Source organism: Vulpes vulpes, chromosome 7, assembly GCF_048418805.1.
Source record: "Vulpes vulpes isolate BD-2025 chromosome 7, VulVul3, whole genome shotgun sequence".
Lineage (NCBI taxonomy): Eukaryota > Metazoa > Chordata > Mammalia > Carnivora > Canidae > Vulpes > Vulpes vulpes.
The window spans coordinates 81,392,857-81,419,790 of NC_132786.1; the positions used below are offsets into that span (position 1 = coordinate 81,392,857).

General features: G+C 36.5%; 1 protein-coding gene across 2 annotated transcripts; it reads left to right on the top strand.

Annotated features, from left to right (window-relative positions):
- Positions 1-834: 834 nt before the first annotated feature.
- Positions 835-26,934, top strand: GTPBP10 (GTP binding protein 10). Of its 2 annotated transcripts, none has more exons than XM_072764232.1 (10): positions 835-977; positions 1,732-1,925; positions 10,325-10,416; positions 10,949-11,093; positions 16,224-16,297; positions 17,937-17,989; positions 20,072-20,179; positions 20,737-20,814; positions 23,634-23,757; positions 26,456-26,934. In XM_072764232.1, the coding sequence occupies exons 1-10, from the start codon at positions 945-947 to the stop codon at positions 26,704-26,706; spliced, it is 1,152 nt and encodes a 383-aa protein (XP_072620333.1). In that variant the 5' UTR covers positions 835-944; the 3' UTR covers positions 26,707-26,934. The 2 variants fall into 2 exon arrangements, with proteins under 2 accessions (XP_072620333.1, XP_072620334.1); XM_072764233.1 differs by having other exon boundaries at positions 939-1,158.

Sequence of the window (26,934 nt, forward strand, 5' to 3'; positions counted from 1 at the left end):
CAGGGCAGGGATATTTTTCACATTTTGTATTTCTAAATAAACCCTTTCATAAAAGGTGTGTGTGTGTGTGTGTGTGTGTAGAAATATGAAAAGGATTCCAGAAATGAAGAGTCTGAGTGGTTAAGAAGGATCCCTGTAAAACTGGCCGCGGGGTGCGCGGCTGCCAACTTGGCTGTGGACTTTTTGACCGCCCGAGGCCTGAGGGAGAGGCGGCGGGTGAGGTGGCCGCCCCCCGCGGGTGCTGCCCCGGCTGCCGCGGAAAGGTGCGCTTTACAAGCGAGGTGGAGAAAGATCCCGGTCTCCCCGCCTCCACGAAGCTACCGTCTGGCCAACGGTTGACGACAAATGTCCTTCCCCACTAGACACCGAGAAGTTGTTACGGACCCCAAGACCCGATATTTGTGTCCCAAGTTTCAAATGCACGGCCTCCGAGCGTTTACTAGAGCTTACTCAGCCCGTCCGTGGACGAACAGGCTCTTCTTTTCGCACGTGAATCGGTGACTTTCGCGCGTCTTGTTTCCTGGTCTGCCGGCGGTTCTGCTGGTTTTTCTCCACCTCGCTTCACCTAGTGAGGGCTGTGGTACTTTTGGTTTCCTCCATTAGCGTCAGAATCCCCGCAGTCTCCCGTGCCGTCCCATACAAAATGTTAATTCCGCAAGTACCCACTCCGCCCTCGACGGTCCGTTTTCACAGGGCGCCTCAGCACTTTTCGGTGATTTCCGCCGCTTCACGCCTACACAAAAATTAGCTTTTCTCACCTACCGCTAAGGGACGCCGCTCGGCGCCTGCGCCTACCCGCCGGCGGTCACCATACAGCGCATGCGCCGTCCCTGCGGCTGCGGGCGAGGAAAAATAGTGTCGACGGCCCGTGGTGACGTAGAAATTCCGCGCGTTGCCTGAATGTGTTCACCTTCCGCGGGCGTGAGTCCTGGCCTGTCGCAGTGATGGTGCGCTGCAGTTGCGTGTGGTTCAGAAAGGTCCGTGACTGGTGTTTCTCATCCTAATGCCTAGAGCTTGGTGCCTGTAGGCCCACCTGAGCGCTCTGGTTCCCCTTTCCTCCCCTTTTTTTTTCTTTCCGAGGGCCTCTTTTTTCCTACTTGGCTCTACTGTATTTGTCTCCTCTTTGTCGTTCCAGCAGTCAGGCTTGGCCCCTGACGGGTGAGAAGAGTCTATCTACCTGGCACGGCTTAGAACGGTTATTTGGGGGTCTGGAGTTTGAGGTTTTTCAGGGGAATTGTGTGCACGTGGGATGGGGAGCTGGAGAAACCCGCCTGCCTTTAGACTGTGGTTTAGACAAGCTCAACCATTGAGCCACCCGAGTGCCCTGAAAAAAAAAAAAAAAGAGAGAGAGAGAGAGAGAGATCTTAAGAGAATTAATTAAATGGGAAAGGGAGGTCAGAACAGAGGCGAATTAAGAAAAAAATATATATATGGATTTGACACCAGCCACCGCTGGGTGGCTCAGGGGTGGAGCGTCTGCCTTTGCTCAGGGCGTGAGCCTAGTTCGGGGATCGAGTCCCACGTCGGGCTCCGTGTGAGGAACCTGCTTCTCCCTCTGCCTGTGTGTCGGCCTCTCTGTGTGTCTCATGAATAAGTAAAATCTTTTAAAGTGACATTCAGAAAGACCATATTATTTTAGGAGCGTTAGGGGTGACAAACGATTAGAAAGGAGTCCTAAGTTGGTAAGCATGTTTGATATACAAATGATCTCTTTCTCTCTCTTTTTCTAAGTATGGAAACTTCATTGATAACCTAAGAATCTTCACCAGGGGAGGAAGTGGTGGAATGGGTTACCCTCGTTTAGGCGGAGAAGGTGGAAAAGGTGGTGACGTCTGGGTTGTAGCCCATAAGAGAATGACTTTAAAACAACTTAAAGACAAATATCCTCAGAAACGGTTTGTGGCTGGAGAAGGAGCAAATAGTCGGTAAGTATTCACTGAATGATTTTTATTTTAGAAAATAAATCCGTCCCAGAGAAAAAAAAAGATCAAAATTTAATTGGTAATTGGAAGTAAATTATATATTCTGTATTTGTAACTGAGCAAAAAATCTACAGTAATAGTCTCAACTCTAGCAAAGGTAAAAGGTAGATACTAAGGATTGTTTTGGAGTTTTGTTTTGGAGTTTTTAACCATTTTTATCCTTTTCTATTCTCAGTGTCTGTTTATATACTTTTTTTTGCACTTCTCTGTGAAAACAAAATGATCTGAATCTCCACTATTTTCCTCTAAAATTAATTTTTTGGCAATCTTTAGGAAGCCTTTTTCAGATTTCAGCTGTTCTCCCTACCCCACCATCCCCAGTAGTTCTGGGATCTTAAGATGTAGAACCTGTTTCACGGATACGTTCCTTGTGTATTTTCCTTTGGCTTGTTTTGGTCTTCTCTCTGTGATGTCAAAACCTTCCCTCTGTTTTTTGTAAATTTTTGTTATTTTTTATGGGACGTGTTATGCTGCCGTCAAAATATGAAAAGAACTTTTTCTTTCATTACAACGAAATTGAAGAAGAATCTTACTTGGTTATCTATATTTTGGAAGTGTTGCTTGAACCAAGTCTTGAAAGAGGAATGGGACTTTGCCAGACAATCAAGGCAGGAAAAGGTGCGTTGGCAAGTGTACAACATTTATAAAGGCAGTGCATTAGGGAGGAACAAAATGGTGAAATAATACTTCTAGCATAATTGTGGTACAAATGGGGAGGCTTATTTTAAAATAAAGTCATTGTAGTCCAGATAGTGAAGAGCCTAATATGCTGTGTTAGAGTTTGAGGATCATCCTAGAGTGATGGGGAGCCATTGAAGGATTTTAAATAGGCAAGTGGCATTAATTAGTGTCAGAAAAAAACATTCTAGGGATAATTAGGTTAAAGAATGGGTTTGAGGTGTTGATTGAAACCAGAGACAGGAGAACAATTTGGAGAATATTGCAGTATTTCAGAAGTGATGAAGTTTACAGTGTCTGGCCTCTACCCATCCTAGTTTCATCTCCTTCTACATTCTGTGTTTTTTGCATTCCAGCCAAATTGGCTTTCTTTTAGTATCTTATATTGGTATTTGTCTTCTATCACTGGCCTTTATTTGTGTTACCTTTTCTGTAATGCTTTTCCCCCCCATCTTCATCCAGCTGCCTGCTGTGAATCCTTTAGATTTAAGCTCAAGTCTTTCCTGATCTCCCTGATTAGGTCAGAATTCCCAAATGAACTTAAATGTGTGAATTCTAATTCATAAGACTTGGGCAACCCAGGTGGCTCAGGGTTTAGCGCCGCCTTCAGCCTAGGGCCTGATCCTGGAGACCCTGGATTGAGTTCCACATCAGGTTCCCTGCATGGAGCCTGCTTCTCCCTTTGCCTGTGTCTCTGCCTCTCTGTGTGTGTCTCATGAATAAATAAATAAAATCTTTAAAAAAAATTCATAAGACTTATCACAGTTAAAGTTTTCCATTTATTCATGTATCTGTTAGTGTCTTCTCTCTTGAGGTCCATGAGGGCAGGGAGCATTAATAGATTAGATCATCGTTTTCTTCCCAGATATCTAGTACAGTGATTGGTACATAGTAGGTACTCAGTCAACATTAGTTGAATAATGATTAGATTGACAGAAATGGATGGATTAGAACTATATTTAAGTAAAATAAATAAGACTTCATGATTGATGGAGTATTGAAAGAGAATGATAAAGGATGACTTCCTGGTGTTGACTTGAGTAGTGGCTAGATGATAGTATCATTCTTTGAGAAGGATTACATAAAAAGCAGCAGCTGAGATGTAGAAGAAGAGAGCTTAAATGGCCCTTGGAGATGTCAGCAAGCACTTGAAATATGGGTCTGTGACTCAGGAATATGGTCAGGTCTAGAAATAAATTTGTTAATCAAAAATGTGACTCATGGTTCATAAGCATGAACCAGGGTAGGTGCATTGCAGAAAAAATTGAGAATCAAATTCTGTTATTCACCAACATTTAAGGAAAAGAAACAAGTGTGCTCTAAAGTAGCCAGGAGAGGGGATCCCTGGGTGGCTCAGCAGTTTGGTGCCTGCCTTTGGCCCAGGGTGTGATCCTGGAGCCCCGGGATTAAGTCCCACGTCAGGCTCCCGGTATGGAGCCTGCCTCTCCCTCTGCCTGTGTCTCTGCCTCTCTCTCTCTCTCTCTCTCTCTCTCTCTCTCTCTCTATCATAAATAAATAAAATCTAAAATAAAATAAATAAAATAGCCAGGAGAGACAGTGTCATGGGAGCCAGGGAAGAATTTAGAGGAGGAGGAGGTAACAGTTTTATTTGTCTTGTGGATTTCAGGTAAATTAAGCCAAGAAGTTGAATAAACTTACTGACAGCCAGAGTTTGAATGAATTATTTTATAGTTTGATGAATTATGCCTTCATATGTCTGTGTTTGGGTCCTACAAGAAGTAGGTACCACAGTAGGATTTGATGAATAAGAGATTTATTGGGAAAACACTTGTAAAGGCAAATAGTGGAGGGACCTGAAGGAAGTTGGGAAAGTTGTCTGACCACTGTGCAGTTCTAAGAAAGTTTAGACAAAGAATGAGACTCTTGGATCGATGAAATTGAGCTTTTATTTTCATTTTGTAATAGTAACAGAGATAGTGTCTATTTTATTCAATTCAGCACACTCTTTTTGAGGATCAAGTATAAACAAGGTATTAAAACAAGATCTTACATGTAGGAGACTCAAAGATGAACTCCTACAATGGAGCATGGTATATCATGCTGTGATTTTTTTTTTTTTAAGATTTTATTTATTTATTCATGAGAGACAGAGAGAGAGGCAGAGACACAGGCAGAGGGAGAAGCAAGCTCCATGCAGGGAGCCTGATGTGGACTCGATCCTGGGACTCCAGGATTACGCCGTGGGCCAAAGGCAGGCACTCAGCTGTTGAGCCACTCAGGCTGCCCTATCATGCTGTGATTTTAAGATATTGTTTTGTAAGTTTCAGTGCAAAAACTTTGTATAAGTTACTTAAAATCATAAATGATTGATTTGAGAATAGATTGGTATTTTAACTTCTTGAAATACGTTTTTGGAGTTTAATATTTAATACAAGGGAGTTTTTTTTATGTACTGATATCTATACATTGCCTCATTTATCCCCCATTTTACCCCAAGAATGTGCTTTCCAACCAGTCTGTGTCCTTACCCAAAGAACCAGGCTTTATCAATATAGTCTCACCCCTCACACCTATACCCACCTCTCCCCATTTTCTGTTTTTCAAACAAAGCTCACTTAATTCCATATAAAGAGATTTGTTCCCTATTGAATATAAATCTTAAGTCCCTTCTTTCTTTTTCTTGAAAGATTTGTTCATGTGCTTTAGTTTTTGGGAGATGAAAAAGTTAATCATAGGAACAAGAGCTCAACTATTAGACTTCCTTTTAAGTGCTCTAAACTAGTGTTTTTAGACTATCTTTCAATTCTTTAATGTGGTACTTTCAAACCATTTTTAGTGTCGTCTATACTGAGAAACATTTTACTTTTCTACCCAAATATGTATGTTATCTCTATTTTCTGTCCTGTGGTATATCATACATTTTTGTTTTCCTTTATTTTGGGAAAATATACCTAACGTGAAATTTTCCATTTTAATGTGTACAATTCTGTGACATTGTACATAATGTTGTACAGCAGTCACCTATCTTGTTATATAAATGTTGGTTGTGACTGCATTTTGAAAAATACTGTCTTAGGGTTATAAAATCAATTTATTAGATTTCATATAAAAAATAGAATAGGAAACATTAGCATGTAGCACATAATAAGTATGGTTTCACAAAACTTTAAAGTCATATATATATATATGAACTTGTGTATGTGCGTATGTATACATATATATGAATGACTGTATTATTTCTTATTGAGTTGCAATTGAAAACTGAAAACTAGTGCTTTGAAGAAGCCATACTTTCAACATGTGAATACCTTTAAGGTGTTCAAGATCTGTATAAAATAGTCTGTTCCCTCAAATATAAAATAGGGATAATAATAGTATATGTTTCTCTTTGAAAATATTAATAAAATTGATAAACCCTAGCCAGACTTATGAAAGAGAGAAAGGACCCAAATAAATAAAATCACAAATGAGAAAGGAGAAGTAACAACATCCCAGAAATACAAACAATTCTAAGAGAATATTATGAAAAACTATATGCCAGCAAATTAGACAACCTGTAAGAAATGGATAAATTCCTAGAAATATATAAACTACCAACACTGAAACAAGAAGAAATAGAAAACTGTTAACCAGGGATGCCTGGGTGGCTCAGTGGTTGAGCATCTGCCTTTGGCCCTGGGCGTGATCCTGGAGACCCGGGATCGAGTCCCACATTGGGCTCCCTGCGTGGAGCCGGCTTCTCCCTCTGCCCGTGTCTCTGCCCCTCTCTGTGTGTCTCTCATGAATAAATAAATAAAATCTTAAAAAAAAAAAAAAAGTGTTAACCAGCAGAGAAATTGAATCAGTAATGAAAAAACTAACAAAAGTCTGTAGACAGATGGCTTCACAGGTGAATTCTACCAAACATTTAAGGAAGAGTTAATACCTATTCTTCTCAAACTTTTCCAAAATATAGAAATGGAAGGAAAAATTCAAATTCATTCTATGGGGACAGCATTATCCTGATACCAAAACCAAAGACTGCACAAAAAAGAAAACTATAAGCCAATATGCCTGATGAACATGGATGCAAAAATTTTCAGTAAAATACTAGCAAATCAAATCCCACAATACATTAGAAGAATCATTCATCATTCACCATGATCAAGTGGGATTTATTCCTGGGCTTGAAGGGTGTTCAGTATTTGCAAATCAATAAATGTGATATACCACATTAATGAAGGAAAGGATAAGAACTAGATGCAAAAAGAAAGCAATTTTACAGAGTACTACATCCATTCATGATAAAAAAAAAAAGCCTCAACAAAGTAGGGTTGGAGAAAACATAACATCATAAAAGCCATATACAAAAACCCCACAGCCAATACTTTCCTTAACGGGGAAAATCAGAGAGCTTCTACCATCAGGAACAAGACAGGGATATCCAGTCTCACTCCTGTCGGCAGAGTACTAGAAGTTCTAGCCACAGCAGTCAGACAACAAAAAGAAATAAAAGGCATTCAAATCAGCAAGAAAGAAATCAAACTTTTACTATTTGCAGATGACCCAGTCCTCTAGGAAACCTGTAAGACTGTACCTAAAAACTGCTGAAACTGATACATGAATTCAGTAAAGTCACAGAATACAAAATCAAGGTACAGAAATCTGTTGCATTTCTGTATACCAATAATGAAACAACAGAAAGAGAAATCAAATAATCCCATTTTTAATTGCACCAAAAACCGTAAGATACCTAGGAATAAACCTAACCAAAGAGGTAAAATATTTGTATTCTGAAAACTGTAAAATACTGATGAAAGAAATTGAAGATGACACAAAGAAATGGAAAAACATTCCATGCTCATGGATTAAAGAATGAATAATGTTAAAATGTCTATATTACCCAAAACAATATATGCATTTAATGTAATCCCTATCAACATACTAACAGTATTTTTCACAGAGCTAGACCAAATAATCCTAAAATTTGTTTGGAACCATAAGGGACTCCCAATAGCCAAAGCAATCTTGAAAAAAGAAAGGCAAAGTTGGAGGCATCACAATTCTGGACTTCAAGTTATATTACAAAGCTGTAGTGATCAAGTAGTATGGTACTGGTATAGAAACAGACAGGTCAATGGAACAGAATAGAAAACCCAGATATGAACCCACAACTATAGGTCAGTTCATCTTGGAAAAAGCAGGAAGGAGTGTCCAATGGGAAAAAAGACAGTCTTTTCAACAAATGGTGTAAGGAAAACTGAACAGCAACATGCAAAATAATTGAAATAGGACCACTTTCTTATACCATGCACAACAATAAATTAAAAATGGATTAAAGACCTAAATGTGAGACAGGAAACCATTAACATCCAAGAACAGAGGAAGTAATCTCTTTGACATTGGCCATAGCAACTTCTTACTAAATCATCTCCTGAGGCAAGGAAAACAAAAGCAAAAATGAACTATTGAGACTTCATAAAAATAAAAAGCTTGATGAAGGACACAGTCCACAAAATTAAAAAGTAACTTACAGAGTGAGAAGGTATTTGCAAATGACATATCTGATAAAGGATTAGTATCCAAAATATGTAAAGAACTTCTAAAACTCAACACTCAAAAACCAAATAATCCAGTTAAAAAATGGGGAGAAGACATGAATAGACATTTTTCCAAAGAAGACATACAGATGGAGGTTCCTGAGTGGCTCAGTCCTTGGCTTGGGTCATGATCCCAGGTGCTGGGATTGAACCTTGTATCAGGCTCCCTCCTCAGCAGGGAGTCTGCTTCTCCCTCTCCCTTTCCCCCATCTCCCCACTCATTCTCTCTCTCTTACCCTCTCTCTCAAATAAATAAAATCTTAAAAAAAAAAAGACATACAAATGAGCATGAAAAGATGCTCAATATCACTCATCATTAGGGAGATACAAATAACTACAATAAGATACTACCTCATACCAATCAGATTGCTTAAAATTAACAACCAGGAGACAACGAGTGTGGGCAAGGATGCGGAGAAAGGGAAATCCTTTTACACTGTTGGTGGGAATAAAACTGGTGAAGCCACTCTGGAAAATAGTATGGAGTTCCTCAAAAAATTAAAAATAGAACTGTGATCCAGTGATCATGCTAATAGGTATTTACCCCCAAAATACAAAAATACTAATTCGAAGGGATACATATACCTTGATGTTTAAAGCAGTATTATCAACAATAGCCAAATTATGGAAAGAGCCCCGATGTCCATTAACTGATGAATAGATTAAAGAAGATATGGCGTATATTTACAATGGAATATTGCTCAGCCATCAAAAAGAATGAGATCTTGCCATTTCCAAGGATGTGGACGGAGCTAGAGAGTATTGTGCTAAATGAAATAAGTCAGAGAAAGACAGATACCATGATTTTACTTGTATATGGAATTTAAGAAAATAATTGAGCATAGGGGAAAAATAAAACCAAGAAACACTCTTAACTATAAAGAACAAATTGAGAATTAGCAGAGGGGGAATGGGTAAAATAGGTGAAGGGGATTAAGAAGTACACTTGTGATGAGCACTGGGCATTATTGATAAATGTTTAATCTGAACACCTGAAACTAATATTATACTGTGTATTAATCAACTGGAATTAAAAAACTTTAAAAAATAATAGTACCTGTTCCATAGAATTGTCATGAATCTTAAGCTATTAAAGCTTTTAATAGTGCCTAGTACGTATTATTGGCTGAATAAGTGGTAGATAATTATGTAATAGCCTTAGTATGCTGGTTATCATTATGTAATTATATAATCTCTTTTTGTTTGTATATTTTTATTCATTTATCTCTGTAGAAATGTAACTCAAACTTATAGTAAAAAAGAAAAAGATTTGAAAAAAAAGTCAACCACCTGTGTAATTCTTCCATCTGTAGATAACCATTATTAACCAGTTCTTGACTTTACTAAGACTTTTCTATATATTTATGCAAAGTGACTGGTGGTCATTAGCTTGTAATTATGTGGGTGTATATAAAATTTGGGGGTACAAAAATGAGAGCACAGTATTTTCCAACCTTTTCTTTTCTCTTAATGTTTTTTTTCCATGCCAGAGAACTGTTCAGAATGGCTACATACTAATTACTTTGAAGATAACGTAACTTTTTTTGGCATTCAGTTATTTAGGTAATTGCAGACTTTTTTTTTTTTAAACTATTATAGTCACAATGTAATATATATCCTTGTGCATATAGTATTTTACATGATCACTTATTTTTTTAGGATAAATTTCCAGAAGTAGAATTAATAGTTAAAAATTTATATCAATTCTATCATGATCAGTGTGAGAGTAGCTAGATGAGTGTCTTATAATTAAAGTACTCTTATTTGAGGTCATTTGTTAAAAAGATTTGTTTTTCAATGGATTTTCCATTTTTTTCTAACTTATTTGTATTGTAGCAATATGATATGTTAGTTCATTATGAGTTAAAATGACTTGATGGTTAGCTTGGTAACAAATCATTACCTTTTATTTGTTTTTGTTATTTATTTTTATTTTTATAGGATAGTCTAAAATGGAAATAAATAGTAATTATTTTCTTTTCCTCTGATATTTGGCCATTTTTAACATCTGAATTAACAAGAAAAGTTGGTTGCTAGTCTTTGTAAACCATTATCTTGGCTTGAGTAGAGTCCTTTTAATATAGTGAGTTTTCTCTATTTTAATTTAGCTTTATTTTTTTGTAGAGTTAGTGCACTGAAAGGATCCAAAGGAAAAGACTGTGAAATTCCTGTACCTGTGGGTATTTCAGTAACTGATGAAAATGGTAAAGTTATAGGTAAGTGTATTGTAGATTCCAAGGTTGTGAAAAATGTGCATATTTTCTAAAATTGTTTGGAAACTGTGGGGAATAGCTCCTCTTCAATGTCAGAATTTTTAAAAAACTATTTTAACTGCTAATTTATAAGAGATATTTAAAACTTTATATAAAAGTTGTTTAGGGGGCACCTGGATGGCTCAGTTGGTTGTGCATCCAACTCTTGACTTCAGCTCGGGTCATGATCTCAGGGTGGTGGGATCCAGCCCTGAGTAAAGCTCCTCACTCAGCAGGAGTCAGCTTGGGATTCTCCATCTCCCTTTGTCCCTCCCCTGCTAGTGCATGCACACGTGCTCTCTCTCTACTAATAAATAAATCTTTTTAAAAAATGGTTCAAAATTAACTGCTAGATATAAGATTATTATAAACATACAGCTCTTTAGATTTATAAATTGGAATTTTTTTGGCATCTATTTCTAAATGAAAAATGTCATTAATGATTAGCTACACTTAGTAATCTTCATTCTAAGTATCTTCCTCTGTCTTTTTTAAGGAGAACTCAATAAAGAGAAAGACAGAATTTTGGTAGCTGAAGGAGGTCTTGGTGGTAAATTACTCACAAATTTCTTACCACTGAAAGGCCAGAAACGAGTCATTCGCCTTGATCTAAAACTTATAGCTGATATAGGCCTAGTGGGGTAAGTAACATTTGTATTTTTATTTTTATAATTTCAGAGAGATAGTTCATGAGTAGGAGATAAATGTAAATGGTAATTTGGGACCAGTATTATTTATGGAATAAATTTATGGAATTTGTGCATTGTTTGTATTGAGAATGCTGCTAAATACAGTTATTTTAATATTGCAAACATAGAGTTTCACAGTTAATATTTATTTGTAAAAGGAAAGGAAGATAATAGCAATTGAGTGGGCTAGTGGGAATGATAGACAATGAATCAAGAAAGAAATATCAATCAAATGCAGTAGTATAAGAAGGTAAAAAGAATGTTACCAGATATTAAAAAATAAAATTTAAAATCCAAACCACATTTTATGAAGTGTATGGAAGGAAATAAAAAGAGAAAAAATGAAATATTCTTACAAGTCTTAATTAATAGAGGTATTGCTATCTTGTTGATCAGGTGACTAATGGCCAATACAGATAGTCTCAACCATCAGACTTAGACACTGTTGGAGCACCAAGTTGGATCTCGATATGACTGTTTCCTTGTCCTTCATGATCTGCTTAGGTCCATTCTCAGTACTGCAGACCCCACAATGTTATCCTCTTTTACAGGCTTCCATTGTTTCATAGAACAGTGTTTTTTAACTGTAGAGTTTGCAGTGCTGGCACCTAACTGAGGGAGATAGAGAGCAAAATAGAAAGTAGGTAAAGGAAGGGAAGGCTTCAGCTTTGCATTTCTTCTCTCCCTGTCTGCCTGGCTTCACTTCAGCATTACACAGTAGTCAGAACACCTAAGAAAAAGGGAGGGAACACTGCTTTTTTTGCTGGTTTTATTTCAAACTTCCAGTTCCACTCTTCACCTCACATAGCTTCTTTCTAATTCATCTTCTCTAGGCATCTCACTGCTTTCTTTACCAGAGTCATCAGTCTGAATCCCTCACCTCTTGCCATGCCTGTCTAGCTACTAAGTCTTAACAGCAGTGCCCTAGAATTCATAAAGGTCCCATTCTTGCTAACGTTATAATACAGAAAGATGTGATCCTGGTGTTCAGGTTTGCCATTTGCATTTAGTTTTTTCCGTATAGTTATGAGGCATAGTTTCTGTAACATATTTTTCACAATGTGGGTTTAGTAGGTTTTTATGGACAAGACTGAGAATCTAGCCATTCGCAGTCTCATTTGTTACAAAAATGTGTTTCAGATTCTATACACACTTTTACAGACTAAAGAGCCTCACAAGACTAAGTTATAAAGGTGGGATGAGGATGGGGAACTCAAGTGAGTGACTATTTGGGTTAGAGTTTCATATCCTCTGAAGGCCACCTGGAATGTCTTAGATAAGTTGTAGAATGTCTCTAAGCCTTTGTTTTCTCATTTTTAGTAGTGGCTGGAGATGGTAAAATGTAAGAAAACACATTTACAATACATTCCTTGGATTTCTGAATGTTCAATGAATGAATGGTAGCTGTTACCATCATCATCATCATCACTACATTGTCAATGTATTGGAGAGTACATATAGTACTAAGCTTTTTAGAAGTGGTTTTGCTATTACAGTCAATAATTGAAGCATCAAGGGTTTTTTTTTTAAAGCATCGAGTTTGTTAAGTACAATGCTTAACATGTATTTTAGTGTTTTTAAATTGGGCAACTATTCTTAAAAAGTTATTACTGTGAGTACCAGCGTAAGCAGATACCTGTTTGCTGGTTTCAGGAATGAACTGCATTTAGAAGAAAGGTGTCCTATATACATATTTATTTGTACTGCTCTTTTCAAATCTGATCTTTGCATAGGTTGTGATATGGGAGAGCTTTGTTCTTGTCTCCTGGAGTCAAAAAACTTTGTTCTTGTTTCCTGGAGTCAAAAAATCAATCTTGCAGACTGTAACATAGCAAAGTGATAGATGTTTATTAAGCAGAGAAAGCTCTCAAAAGCCAGAGGGGTTCTGACAGGGTTGCCCCTGAGGGATTTTATAGTCTATCTTTTATAGGGAACTGGGGGGGAGGGGACTTGGTAAATTTCCTGTCAATATCAGGGCGGATATTTAGAACAAACATGGTGGACTTGTAACAAACAAGATGTTTCTTTTTTTTTTTATAATAAATTTATTTTTTATTGGTGTTCAATTTGCCAACATACAGAATAACACCCAGTGCTCATCCCGTCAAATGCCCCCCTCAGTGCCCGTCACCCATTCACCCCCACCCCCCACCCTCCTCCCCTTCCACCACCCCTAGTTCCTTTCCCAGAGTTAGGAGTCTTTATGTTCTATCTCCCTTTCTGATATTTACCACACATTTCTTCTTCCTTCCCTTATCAAACAAGATGTTTCTTTGTAAATATCATGAGCACAAACAAGGTGTTCCTTCTCTCTGGTTAATGTCTCCTCCATAATTCTCTACATCTGGGGTTTCTTTGAGCCTAGTAGCCATTAAAGGGGAATACTCCCTAACATTTTGGAATTAGGGAGCCAGGTTTATTTTTTTCTGTTTTTACTGTCTTACCTCTGTTTTCTTGGGATGGGTAGGAGCCTGATTCTGGGGCCTTTCTCTTATCTTTCCCTGCCTAGCCCTGTCTGCCCCTAACTCATTCCTACATCAGATGGATTTCAGCCTCTAAAATTTTTATTAAGTACTTTTCAGGAAAAATCTCAATTACCATTTCTTCAACCGTTAGCATCCTTTTTCTTCTCATATTTTGATCTCTTTGGAAATAGTTGCTGACTGATATTTTTCTGTGTTTAATACTATTATGAAAATATGAAGATAATGGAAAGAAATAAGCAAGTCTAGTTAGGGATAATCATAAATAAAAATTATTGCAATTTGCATTTCAAAAAGTTACAAGGGCCTGGATATAAGATATAAGACAGTACTGTATTTCCATAGGAAAATGAGTCATTAAAAAAACCTCACCTAATTTTATTTTAAATCATCATAGGAAGACATACATACATATATATATATATATATATATATATATATTTTTTTTTTTTTTAAGATTTTATTTATTCATGAGAGACATGGAGAGAGAGGCAGAGACATAGGCAGAGGGAGAAGCGGCTCCTCACAGGGAGCCTGATATGGGACTCGATCCCCGGACCAGGATCATGCCCTGAACTGAAGGCTGATGCTCAACCACTGAGCCACCCAGGCATCCCAAGGAAAATGTATTTAATGAGATATTTTAATTAGATTTATTTTTAATGTTAAAAGAGCTCTACTAAAAGGTTATAAATTTTTATAGAATTTCAGATGGATATTTCCAAAATATTACGCCATTATTCCAAGTGAAAGATTTGGTGTGTTTTATAAGAAGAGCTTTTTCCAATTTGAATGAAAACTATAAAAGCAGGGATCACAGTTGTTTCACTGATTGTCGTATCTCTGATCATAGTATATTGCCTGGTGTGAGTTAATGCTTAATAAATATTTTTTTGATAAATTTAATGAAAATATTGTAATGGAATTGAGGAAATCATCTCTTAAGTGACTCCCATTCCTAGTACTTTCTTTTATATGGTAGGCCTTTCCTGAGGCAAATTTAGCAATAAAATCAAAGCCTTTATTATAACAGGCATATGTTTTAATTATATTGTAATTCAGTATTTTCTCATCAAGAAATGTCTCTCAAGAGATTAAAGATGTTTGTAAAAGTTCAAGGATACGGGTGCCTGGGTGGCTCAGTAGGTTAAGTGTCTGCCTTCAGCTCGGGTCATGATCCCAGGGTCCTGGGATTGAGCCCTGCTTCCGACTCCCTGCTCAGTTTGCTTCTTCCTTGGCTCCCCCCCCCCCCCCCCCACTCATGTGTTCTTTCTTTCTCTCTCAAATAAATAAAGTCTTAAAAAAGTTCAATGATAATAACTGTAGTGTTTAAGGTTTTAAAAGTTAGACAAATAATAAAGATATCATGAAATGAAAGATAATTGGCTGAAAGAAAAAAGTTATCTATTAGTTCCACCACTTAGGGGTGACTTTTAATGTTGGTATATGTCCTTCTTGCTGCATACTTGTTTTTTACAATGTCATTTATAATAGTAAAGCATTGGAGATAACCTAAATGCCTGACAATAGGAAATTAAGTAAATTACAGTTTGCCCTTGTAAAGTGTTCACCTTTTATTACTCAGTTTAAAAAGCAGGCCAACCAACTATGAAGTAGTCTTTCAGAAAAAAAAATCAGAACTAAACCTGATCAAGGCTTTATATCAAACTAGCAATTTATAGAAAAACTAGGGCAAAGGAGTATGCTAAAGGACATCATGGGAGTGCTTCAAAAAAATTCAGACTATGGGAAAGAAACACTAGAACAAATGACCCAGTTTCCTTAAAAATAAAACTGCAGGGGCACCTGGGTGGCTCAGTCAGGTAAGCGGGCCAACTCTTGATTTCCGCTCAGGTCATGATCTCAGAGTCCTGGAATCAAGACCATTGTGGGGTTCCACACTCAGTGGGAGTCTGCTTGAGGATTCTCTCTCTCTCCCTGTACCCCTTCCGCTGCTTACACACGCTCTCTCTCTCAAATAAATAAATCTTTTAAAAAAAAAAACAAGTAAATTAAAATTGCAAAGAGGAAACAATATGGGGGAGGAGGGAGCCTTTACCAAAAGAAATTTAAGGCATATATCAACCAGTTGTAATACACGGATCTTATGTGAGTCCCTGTTCAAACCAACTTTAAAAAAAGTATTGGGAATGTGTTACTTATTGAAGCTAGGTGATTGCTAAATGAGATTCATTACTTCTTTCTACTTTTGTATGTATTTGGAAATGTCCATAAAAGATGTATTAAAGAAAAATCTACAAAGCAATGTAAGCAATATTTTGTCATTTTTTGTGAGAATTAGTGGATTGTTGTTATTTTTATTACTTTCTTTTTGTTTTTCTATGATTTACAAGTTTTTAAAAGATAATTGGATTATTTACTTCCAATACTGAGACATCTTTAGTGTCCAGCATGAATTTATCTTTACTTTTTTCATATTTATCTTTACTTTTTTCATTCAGGATATTTAATTTATATTCTTTTATTCTCAGAAATATTGAAGAAATCTGCTTCCCAAAATGTTAGAAATTCAGTGATAAGCAACACTAATATTAATAATACTAATATTTGTTTTAATATATTTATTTTTTCATTTCAGATTCCCAAATGCTGGAAAATCCTCTTTGCTAAGTCAGATTTCTCATGCAAAACCTGCAATTGCAGATTATGCATGTAAGTATAATTTGTTGTGTATTTTAATGTGCAGAGGTAAATTTTTAAAGTCTAATCTTTCTTTGAGTATGAATAAAATGAAAACTCTGAGGTAGCCTTAGTTTGAAAACTCTTAAAAAGAAAACTCTTGGCTGATAGAATACATGCATTTCCCATTAATCCTTGAAATCTCTATAGCCCTCAACAGAGTTTCTAGTACTTGTTAGATACTTGCTTTGTTGCATTTATTTCTCCTTTGCATAATCATTTATTTTATTTAGATGCAATTTTATGAGCACCTTTTATCAAGCACTGTTCTTTCATTCATTTAACAAGTATTTATTTCTGTGAACTACAATGGGTTCTGGAGTTATAAAGACTGGTAAATAGATACTGTTCTGACTTACTGAGCTTACAGACTAGTAGGGGAAGGTACATATATCACACCTGACTATAAGGAAATATAATATGATTCTATGAAAGAGTGTAGGTGGCTGCTTTAAAGTTTTTTGGGGAAATGTTATGCTAGAGTTGAGGTGTGAAGAATATACAAGTTAATAACAATGGATGTGAATGGTGTTATAGTCAGACAAAATAGCATGTACACAAAAGCTCTGTGGTGGCAGGGAGATTTGTGTGTCGAGAAAACATGTAGTGAGGTAAATAGGGAATTGGGATGTCTGGATGGCTCAGCAGTTAAGCATCTGCCTTTAGCTCAAGGTGTGATCCTGGAGTTCCAGGATTGAGTCCCACATTAAGCTCCCTGCATGGAGCCTGCTTCTCCCTCTGCCTGTGTCTCTGCCTCTCTCTGTTTCTCTCATGAATAAATAAAATCTTAAAAAAAAAAAAAAAAAAAGGTAAAGAGCGAATTGATAAGGCTGAAGATGTTAAGTAGAGACTGTATCATATAGACCAGGTAGGCTTTATTTGCTCTTTATATCTAAAGAGCAGCTGGTAGCCTTTTAATCAAAGGATAAAATGATTAGATTTGCTTTTCAAAAAGATATTTCTGCATATAATATAGAAAATGCATTGGCATGGAACATGAATGGGCCTGGGAAAAATAGGCTATTGCAGTAGCTAGATGAAATGTAATGGATGCTTAGACTAAGTAATGAATTAATGTGATAGAATCCCTGCCATCATTAAACAAAAAGATCCAGAAACATACATTAACTTGGAAAATAAAATTAAGCCATTTTAAAATTAAACTCTGTTGAAGGAGAGTTAATTTTGGACTAATTGCTATAAATTACATTGCCAATATTTATTGTTATAATACAGGGACTCTTGAGAAGGAAAGAAGTAAAGTTTAGAGTCATATGAAGAAGGCTACTACAGAATTATGAGGCTTGAGGATAACTGAATAAGAAATGACTAGAGAGATTTTATCCACAGACCCAGGGATAGAAACCAAAATTCTATTCTTCCCACCAGCATCTTTATTACGCTCCTTAAAGTACAACCAAAGAATTTTGAAGTCCACTGATTAGATTAGATCTAGGCCTATGCAGATTATAATTGTATTTTCCATTCCAACAAAATCTGAATAAATTGTTTACAAAAAAGAAATATTATTCATTTTATACATAATGCTAAGTCAATTTTGAGAATACCAGCCTTTATTCTAGCCTTAATTTACTGGGCCTTTTTCTTTTAGTTACAACATTAAAGCCTGAACTTGGAAAGATAATGTATAATGACTTCAAACAGGTGAGTTTTTTTAAATGAGACACTTGGTTATAAATGAAAGTACTTGCTTTTGGTACTTGGACTTTGTAATACATGATTGTTTTTGTGGTGTTAGGGGAAGAAAGTAGCAGGATTTTGTTTTTCGTAAATGAGACTGTGATCGAGTCAATTTTGCTGAGCATGATCATAGTCAAATATTGTATAAAAATATAACTTTTGTCCATCCAAAGTTTAGGTCTGGTTTATCATTATAGCATAGTATCTAATCTCTGATCTCTGCTCTCATTGCAAGTCCATATTTTACTGCCATATTTCATTATTGATTCTTGTTTCCTGAAAACGTTTTCTAAAGTTCATGGAATTGAATTTATTCCAACTTTCTCTTTCTAAAAAAGTTTTTTTTAATTGAACGGGATTCTGGTCTACTATTAAAATTTATTTTTCCTTGATAAGGAATAGCTATAGATCTCTTAATAATTACAGTATAAATAAAAAATAAAGTAACAAACTTTGAAAAATATGCAATGTATGATCAATGGTTATGCTCCTTGGTATTGACCCAAATGAATTAAAAACTTACATACAGACAAAAACCTGCACATGCATGTTTGTAGCAGCCTGTTCATAAGTGCCAAAACTTGAAGCAACCAAGATGTCCTTCAGTAGATGGACAAATGAACTGTGGTAATTATGGTATATAGAGCTATGAAGATGTGAAAAGACATGGAAGAACCTTAAATACATATCACTAACTGAAGGAAGCCAGTCTGAAAAGGCTGCATACAGTATGGTTCTAACTATGTGACATTCTGGAAAAAGGCAAAATTACAGTCATAGCAAAAAGATCAGTGGTTGTCGAGGATTAAAGGGAAAGAAAGGATAAATAGAAGAGTACAGAGGATTTTTAGGGCAGTGAAACCATTCTGTATGATACTATAATGGTGAGTACATGACAGTCATTTGTCAAAGCCATAGAATGTACAATACCAATAGTGAACCCTAATATAAAGTATGGAATAGGCAATGATGTATCAGTGTAGTTTCATACAATCCATTGACATAATTAAAATACATAAAGGATTTATATTCATTTATAATAGTCATATAACAGTAAATATTTAAAACCAGCAATTATGTAGAATAATAAATAAAATTATAAATATGGGATAATATTAATATGGAGAACAGTAGAGAAAAAGAGAACATTGTAAATTTTAAGGGAAACTTAATTCTCCATAGCAAAATTCTCAGTGGAGAACCTGCAAACAAAATTTCAAGACCTGAAAAAAAAAATGCTTCAGAACATGAGTCCTCTATTATATTTTGTCTATGTGACAGCTTAGCCACAATAGTCCGTAGCCACAATTTCCGTTAAAATTCTGAAATCCTGTGAAAAGCAGTGCTTCTCATCCCTTACTGCACATCAAAATTAACCGGGTGACTTCAGAACAACAAGTAAATGAAACCTGGGCCCCAGAGATTTGAAACCAGATTCCTTGGGGTAGGGCCTGGGTATCTTTATAAAAGATACCTGGGCGTTTGTTTATAACATGCAATGAGGTTTGAAAACCACAAATGCAGACTAATGGTTAATAACTTATCACTTCAAAAAGAAGTTACAGGAACATTACATCCTTTACTTTTCAAGAATGGTCCGTAGTCCCCTTGGTAGAACAGAAAAGGAACAGTGGTGCCACATAATCAATTACATATGGAATTTAAAATTTGAAACTACAGAACTATACTAAGTCAATGTCTGCTGAATTAATATCCTTCTATACTTTTAAGAATTCTGAGAGTTGAAACTCTATGACTGGTTCATATTTGAATAATATATTTTATGGAATTCTGAAGAGAATTTGCATGATTAATAAATGTTAAACTAATCCCTAGAATTCTTAGTTTGTTAGATTAATAAGTAAAAATGAGACTTTAATTTTTGATAACAAAGGATTTTGATTCTTAATACTTTTTTGTTACAAAGATGTCTTGACTTTATAAAAATGTAGTGGTAATCACAAATTAGTAACTGAATTTGAAATATGCAGATTTGGAGATGTAATTTTTTTTTTCTTTTTATCAAACCATTTAACTTGGTATTAGATATCAGTAGCTGATCTTCCTGGTTTGATAGAAGGAGCACATATGAACAAAGGAATGGGCCACAAATTCCTCAAGCATATAGAAAGAACTAGACAACTACTTTTTGTTGTAAGTCATATGCATACCAATGTAATGTTTGAATGAGTGTGAATGTCAATGTGTTTAGTTTTCCTAGAAATTGTTTATAATAAGGTTTAAAGATAAGCTAGTATCATATGTTACTCCCTAAATGTTTAAATGAGGGTCAAATATAGTAAGTAAACTCTGTTTATAATGCAGGGGTAGAAATGGCATTACTGTATCAGATACAAGTTTGGCCATACTTATCAAGATTTAATTCCTTAAGATTGTCAGCATACTGCTATGTTTTATAGTATCTCTTTCCTACTTCATTGATGGTACTAGAGTTATACATGAGATTTTCTATATAGTATATACAAATTGTTTTATCTATACTAGTTTCTCATTTCATTAATGATTGTGATTTTGTCAGAATAATTATGGCTATCGTGACACTGCAGTTTCTCTTACTTATTTAGAATTACTAAACACCAATTGTATATAAACTGAGAAGTTACTTTTAGCTTGAGAGAATAAAACACTACAAAACATAAAAATTTATAACTCTTGTTTATATGTTACAGACTCTCTTTTTTTTTTTTTAGGTTGATATTTTTGGATTTCAACTTTCTTCCCAAACTCAGTATAGAAGTGCCTTTGAAACCATAATACTACTTATAAAAGTAGGTTTTCTGTTTTATTGTGTCTGTATTTGGTCTAATATATAACCATATGGAACTGTATTAAGTTACAGATAATTAGAATAAATACATATTCCACCTGTACTTTTTGAAGCTTTGAGGTCAAAAAATTATCTAACCTTGTTTCCTCCAGTCTTCTATATTAACCCACTCTTCAAACTATTACAACCAATGAAATCTTCCTTGATTCTTTTTTTTTTAAGATTTTATTTATTTATTTGAGAGAATGAGAGTGAGCGAGAATGAGAGAGCTCCAGAGAGGGGAGAGGCAGAGGGAGAGGGAGAAATACTCTCCACTCATCAGAGAGCCCAATGTGGGGCTCCATCCCAGAACCCCAGGATCATGACCTAGCCACCCAGGCATGCCAAAATGCTCCTTGATTCTAAATCCCTATTATATCCTTCTCAGACTTTATTGTGCTTGAACTTTAATACCTACTTTTTAGACTATTTCTCAGTCTATTTTTTATGCTCTTTCCTGTTCATTCTTTTTATTTAGCATTCAGTTACAGTTAATATACTTATGACTGCCAAATCTGTTTCTGATACCTAGATCTTTTGGTTATGCTTTAGACTAGCTGTCTAATGGATATCTTTCATTGGATATCCCATTAGGTTCTCCAATTTAATATGTATACAACTGAATTTTTTCTTTTTAACTCTTCATCCTCCCCAGAACTTTACTGGGTATGTGAATCAGAAGCCTGGATGTTGGTCTCGATTCTTTCTCACCGTCTGCATTAGCCTTGTCAGTTTTATATCCTAAATTTCTGAAACTCGTCTACTTGTCTTCATCCACACTGTTAAAATCATCAGCCCTTCTCACTAGAATGCTTTAACTCTTCCAACGTGGTCTCCTTGCTTCCAGTCTCACTTCAGTCCATTTTTTAAAATTGATATTGACTTGACGCATAAAGTTACATTATGTAAACACAGTGTGTGTAAACACAGTGCTTCAACAACTATACATCATGTTATGCTTACCACAAGTGTAGCTACCATCTGTCACCACACAATGCTATTATAATACAATTCTTGAGTCCATTTTTTTTAATGTGGCAACTAGAGTGATCTTTATGAAAGAACCAAGCAGATGTTTGTTCCCTGCTTAAAACACTTCAATGGTCCCCCACTGTTTTCAGGTTAAATTCTTGCCCTGAACATGGTTTTTGAGGTCTGGCAAGCGTTGGCTCCTACATAGCAGTCCATCTCTGCCCTTCCTGCCTTACTTTCTATTCTCAGCCCTATGATTTCTCTCTAACACAGCATCATGTCACTTACCTCCAGGACTTGTATATCTTAAATCCTTGTCACTTTCTGTCCATTATGAATATGAATAATGCTCCTGTGAACATTTGAATACAGTTTTTTTGTATGAACATGTTTTCATTTATCTTGGGCATGTAGACCTAAGAGTAGAATTGATAGCTAATACATTCAACATGTAACATTTTGAGGAACTGCCAGGTTTTTATAGAGTGGCAGCATCATTGTACTATTTTATAATTGCACTAGCAATGTATGTGAAGGTTCCAATTTTTCCACGTGAATGCCAACACTTGTTATTTTGTCTTGTGGTTTTTGTTTTTTTTTTAAGATTTTATTTTTTTACTCGTGAGAGACACAGGGAAAGAGAAGTAGAGATACACAGGGCAGAGGGAGAAGTAGGCTCCATGCAGGGAGCCCAATGCGGGACTCGATCCCAGGGCTCTGGGATCAAGTCCTGAGTCAAAGGCAGATGCTCAACCACTGAGCCACCCAGGCGTCCCTTGTCTGTGTTTTTTATTTTTGTTACCCTACTAGGCATGAAGTGGTATTTCATTATGGCTTTGACCTGCATTTCTCTAGTGACTAACTATGTTGAGCCTTCTTTCATATGCTAATTGGCCATTTGAATGCCTTTAGAGAAATGACCACATTCTTTGCCCATTTTTAAAAATGGGTTACTTGTGGGATGCCTGGGTGGCATAGTGGTTATATCTACCTTTGGCTCAGGGCTTGATCCCAGAGTCCTGGGAGAATCAGGGAGCCTTATGGTGGGGGGACTCAGTCCCAGGAACCTGAGATCATGACCTGAGCCAAACTCAGATGCTTAACTGACTGAGCCATCCGGGTGCCCCTGTCTTCACTTTATGACTTTTTTTTTAAAGATTTTATTTATTTATTTATTCATGAGAGAGACAGAGAGAAAGAGAGGCAGAGACAGGCAGAGGGAGAAGCAGGCTCCATGCAGGAGCCCCACATGGGACTTGATCCCTGGTCTCCAGGATCACACCCCAGGCTGCAGGCGGCGCTAAACCACTGGGCCACCGGGACTGCCCTATGATATTTTTTAAAGCACAAAATTTTGTATTTTAATGAAGTTCTGTTTGTTTATTTTGCTTGTGCATTGATGTCATAGCTAAGAAACCATTGCATAGTACATGGTCATGAAGATTTACTCCTAACCACGCTTACTTTTTCCAAGAATAACACAAATAAAGCATTAAATTGTCATTATTTACTTGTGAATTTTATCAGTGTGCTTGATAGAAGCCAAAATACCCGTATTTGGCCGTAGGCACAAAACACCACATCTCTAGGATGTCATTTGAGTTAAAATATATTAATGCATGACCTAACCAGTAAGCATTTTATGAATTTTCTTTGTCACTTAATTTTGTGGCTGTTGAGATTTCTTGCATTTCAGAAATGGGAGTGGGCTTTAGATTACCTAGGCCTACCAAGAAAGATGTTACCAAATATGTAATCTATATAGATATTTTAATAAAATTATTTGGTTTTTCTTTTTTGATTTAAAGGAGTTGGAGTTGTACAAAGAGGAACTTCAGAGAAAACCTGCACTCCTGGCAGTTAATAAAATGGACTTGCCAGGTGCTCAAGATAAATTCCATATACTGATGCATCAACTCCAGAATCCTAAAGGTAAACCCATTTGTTCATTTAATGGCAGTTTAATGATTACCTGTTGTGTTGAGAGAGTGCTGAGTGGTATAATCAATGGAAAAGAAACTTACATTTGCTACTCTTAAAAAAAAAATCATGTTTGAAGAAAGAACATATTATTATGAAATATTAAATAACATTGTAACATAGTACTTACCAAGTTTCAGAATCATAATATGGATAGTAAGTTAGAGGAGACAAAAGAAAAAGTCAGGCTTCATGAAGAAGTAAAATTTAAACTGGGCCTTTAAACAGTAAATGGAGGGGCCACCCAGGTGGCTCCACCTTTGGCCCAGGGCCTGATCCTGGAGACCCAGGATCAAGAGTAGTGTCCCATGAGTAGTGTCCCGTGAGTAGTGTCCCATAGCACTGGGCAAAGGTAGGTGCCCCTGGGTGTCGGTGCTGCGCTTGTGCTGTGCACTGATGCGCTGTACCCTAACAGTGGGTTGATCAGTCAGCCTCCCTTTCAGTGTGGGCTTCTCAAGGCAGGGACTGAGTGCTCCCACAATGTGCACCCAGCCCAGGGACAAAGTGTTAGACTTGGACCAGTTTGCAGGTGACTCCATCTCTGCTTGCGTGAATAGGGTTGCAAAATTTGGAAAAACAAAACAAAAAGCAGGAAGCCCAGTTAAATGTGACTTTCAGATAAATTACAGATAATATTTTAGTGTAAGTCCCAAATGTTGCCCTGGGAGGGACGTGCATATATTAAAATTTAAATTTTATTTGTCCTTTATCTGAAAGTCACATTTAACTGGGCAACCTGTGTTGTGTCACCCTACTGGTCACGCCAGCTGAGGAGCCGGGTCCCACGAGTCCCATGTTCGGCTCCCTGCATGGAGCCTGCTTCTCCCACTGCTTATGTCTCTCTACCTCTCTCTCTGTGTCTCTCATGAATAAATAAATAAAATCTTAGAAAAAATAAAGAGTTAATGGGATTTGGATCAAAAGAGGAAAAAGTCAACATCTCAAAAGAATTTAAAGTAAATTCTTTCACTTTAACATACTTCAGAAGTTCTAGAACTAATATACCATAATGTAAAACCAGAGCAAATAGTTCTAAAGAAGTGTATATCTTTGCAATGTCAGCAAAGTACTCTGAAAAGTGCTAATGTTTTAAAAAAGAATTTGAATACCTATGTGTGTGTGACAGAATAACAGATGCTGTTACTGCAAAAGGATCTATTTGTTTGAAATTTGCTCTTAAATGGACCACTTTGTGTAAAGGAACTTAAAGGGACTCTCCACAGTTTTGAATATTGAACTTTGCAGAACACTTCCTATCCTACACTAATGATGGTTTCATTTTTCTGAGTCTAGTAGAGGACTTCTTCACAAATGAGGAAGTTGAGTGGGTGGAAGGTGGCTAACATGTTTTTGAATGGTACTAACTTCTCTGTTTTTATCCCTTGGATAAAAATTGGGGAAATAAATTATAGTGTACTAGGACTAGCAGACAGCACCAGAAGATCCTTTCTCCCTCTCAAAAATCTTTGCCCTGTGTAATTTACATATTGGAGCTGTGCTTGAGTTCATAAATAACTTTCAGGATGTAAATGCTCCTGGAACTACTGAGTGCTCTTTATTCCTTAATGTTACTTGCTTTATGAGATTATTCATCTATTTGTTAGCTGGTCTTGCAGAAAGGGGAGTTTTCAGAGGAGGTATCAGAAGGGAGGATAACTCAAGAGTTTGTGCCTATTTTGGACTGTCATGAAACAAAATCTAGTGCCCTCAGTGATAATTCCTAAGTTAGCTTTTTTCAACTTCCTTCGCGGTGTGTGAATCTCAGAAACCAAGCTCCATGTTGACTTGTCCAGTTTCTCAGTCCAGCCTTTCCAGTTCATATCCATATTAACCCATCCCATCAGTTTGCCATCGACCCTTCCATTGTCTTGGAGGCAGGGAAGAGGAAACAGTAATATAATAGCTTTCTCCCCCTGTGGGGTGGTAGTATGGACTCATCTGAAATGACCTCCCCTTGAACTGTCCCCATACCCTTTTCAATTTTAGTACAGCTCTTAGCACCAGTGATAATAAGTCTATAGTTTAGGGCAGCTGACGGCCACCTGTGTACTGATGCAAGCTACAATATCCCAAATCATGAATGATGCTACTTTATACATAAGTCTTTTAGAAACTCTGTTGCCTGACTTCATTGAACTCCTCCAAAAAAACACAAATTTATTGCTTTTGTAAGTAAATCATGTATGATTTATCTTTTATTTATACTTAATTTGGTTTAAAATATATTCATCCTACAAATACTTATCATGTGCCAAGAATCTTACCATTCTCATTTTTATTTTTTTATAATTTAATTTTTTTAAAGATTTTATTTATTTGAGAGTACAAGCTGGGGGATAAGGGGATAAGTACAGGGAGAAGGAGAAGCAGACTCCCTGCTGAGCAGGGACCCCCCATTCATGACTCCATCCCAGGACCCCAGGATCACGACCCAAGCCGAAGGCAGACACTCTACCTACTGAGCCACCCTGGCGCCCCAAATTCTCATTTTTAAAAACAAAAGTTTCTAAGAGCTTATTAATAAGGGAAGGAAAAAAATTAAAAATGCTAAGTTTTTAGTAGCTTGATTCATAAGTCAAACCTCTAAGATAGTTTTAATTTACTTTCAAAGACAATGAAAATCAGCTTAGTTGTGTGTTCTTTGTTTCAGATTTTCTGCATTTATTTGAAAAAAACATGATTCCAAAGAGGACCATGGAGTTCCAACATATCATCCCCATTTCTGCAACTACAGGAGAAGGAATAGATGAATTAAAGAACTATATAAGAAAATCTCTGGATGAACATGCTAATCAAGAAGATGATGCATGTCATAAGAAACAGTTGCTTAATTTACAGATTTCTAATACAGTATCTTATAGTGAGCCACCACCAGAGAGTCCTGTTACTAGCCCCAGATAGATGTAATTTTTTTTTAAGATTTTATTTTATTTTATTTTATTCATTCATGAGAGAGAGAGAGAGAGAGGCAGAGACACAGCAGGCTCCATGCCGGGAGCCCGACGCAGGACTCGATCCCGGGACTCCAGGATCACACCTGGGGCGAAAGGCAGGCGCCAAACCCCTGAGCCACCCAGGGATCCCCTGGATAGATGTAATTTAAATCTATTAAAAATGATACTAAAATTA

Coding starts and splice junctions, on each gene's coding strand:
- GTPBP10 (XM_072764232.1), top strand. CDS start 945: ATGGTGCGCTGCAGTTGCGTGTGGTTCAGAAAG. Junction 20,180..20,736: donor CTAGACAACTACTTTTTGTT/GTAAGTCATATG, acceptor TTTTTTTTTTAG/GTTGATATTTTTGGATTTCA. Junction 20,815..23,633: donor CCATAATACTACTTATAAAA/GTAGGTTTTCTG, acceptor TTTGATTTAAAG/GAGTTGGAGTTGTACAAAGA.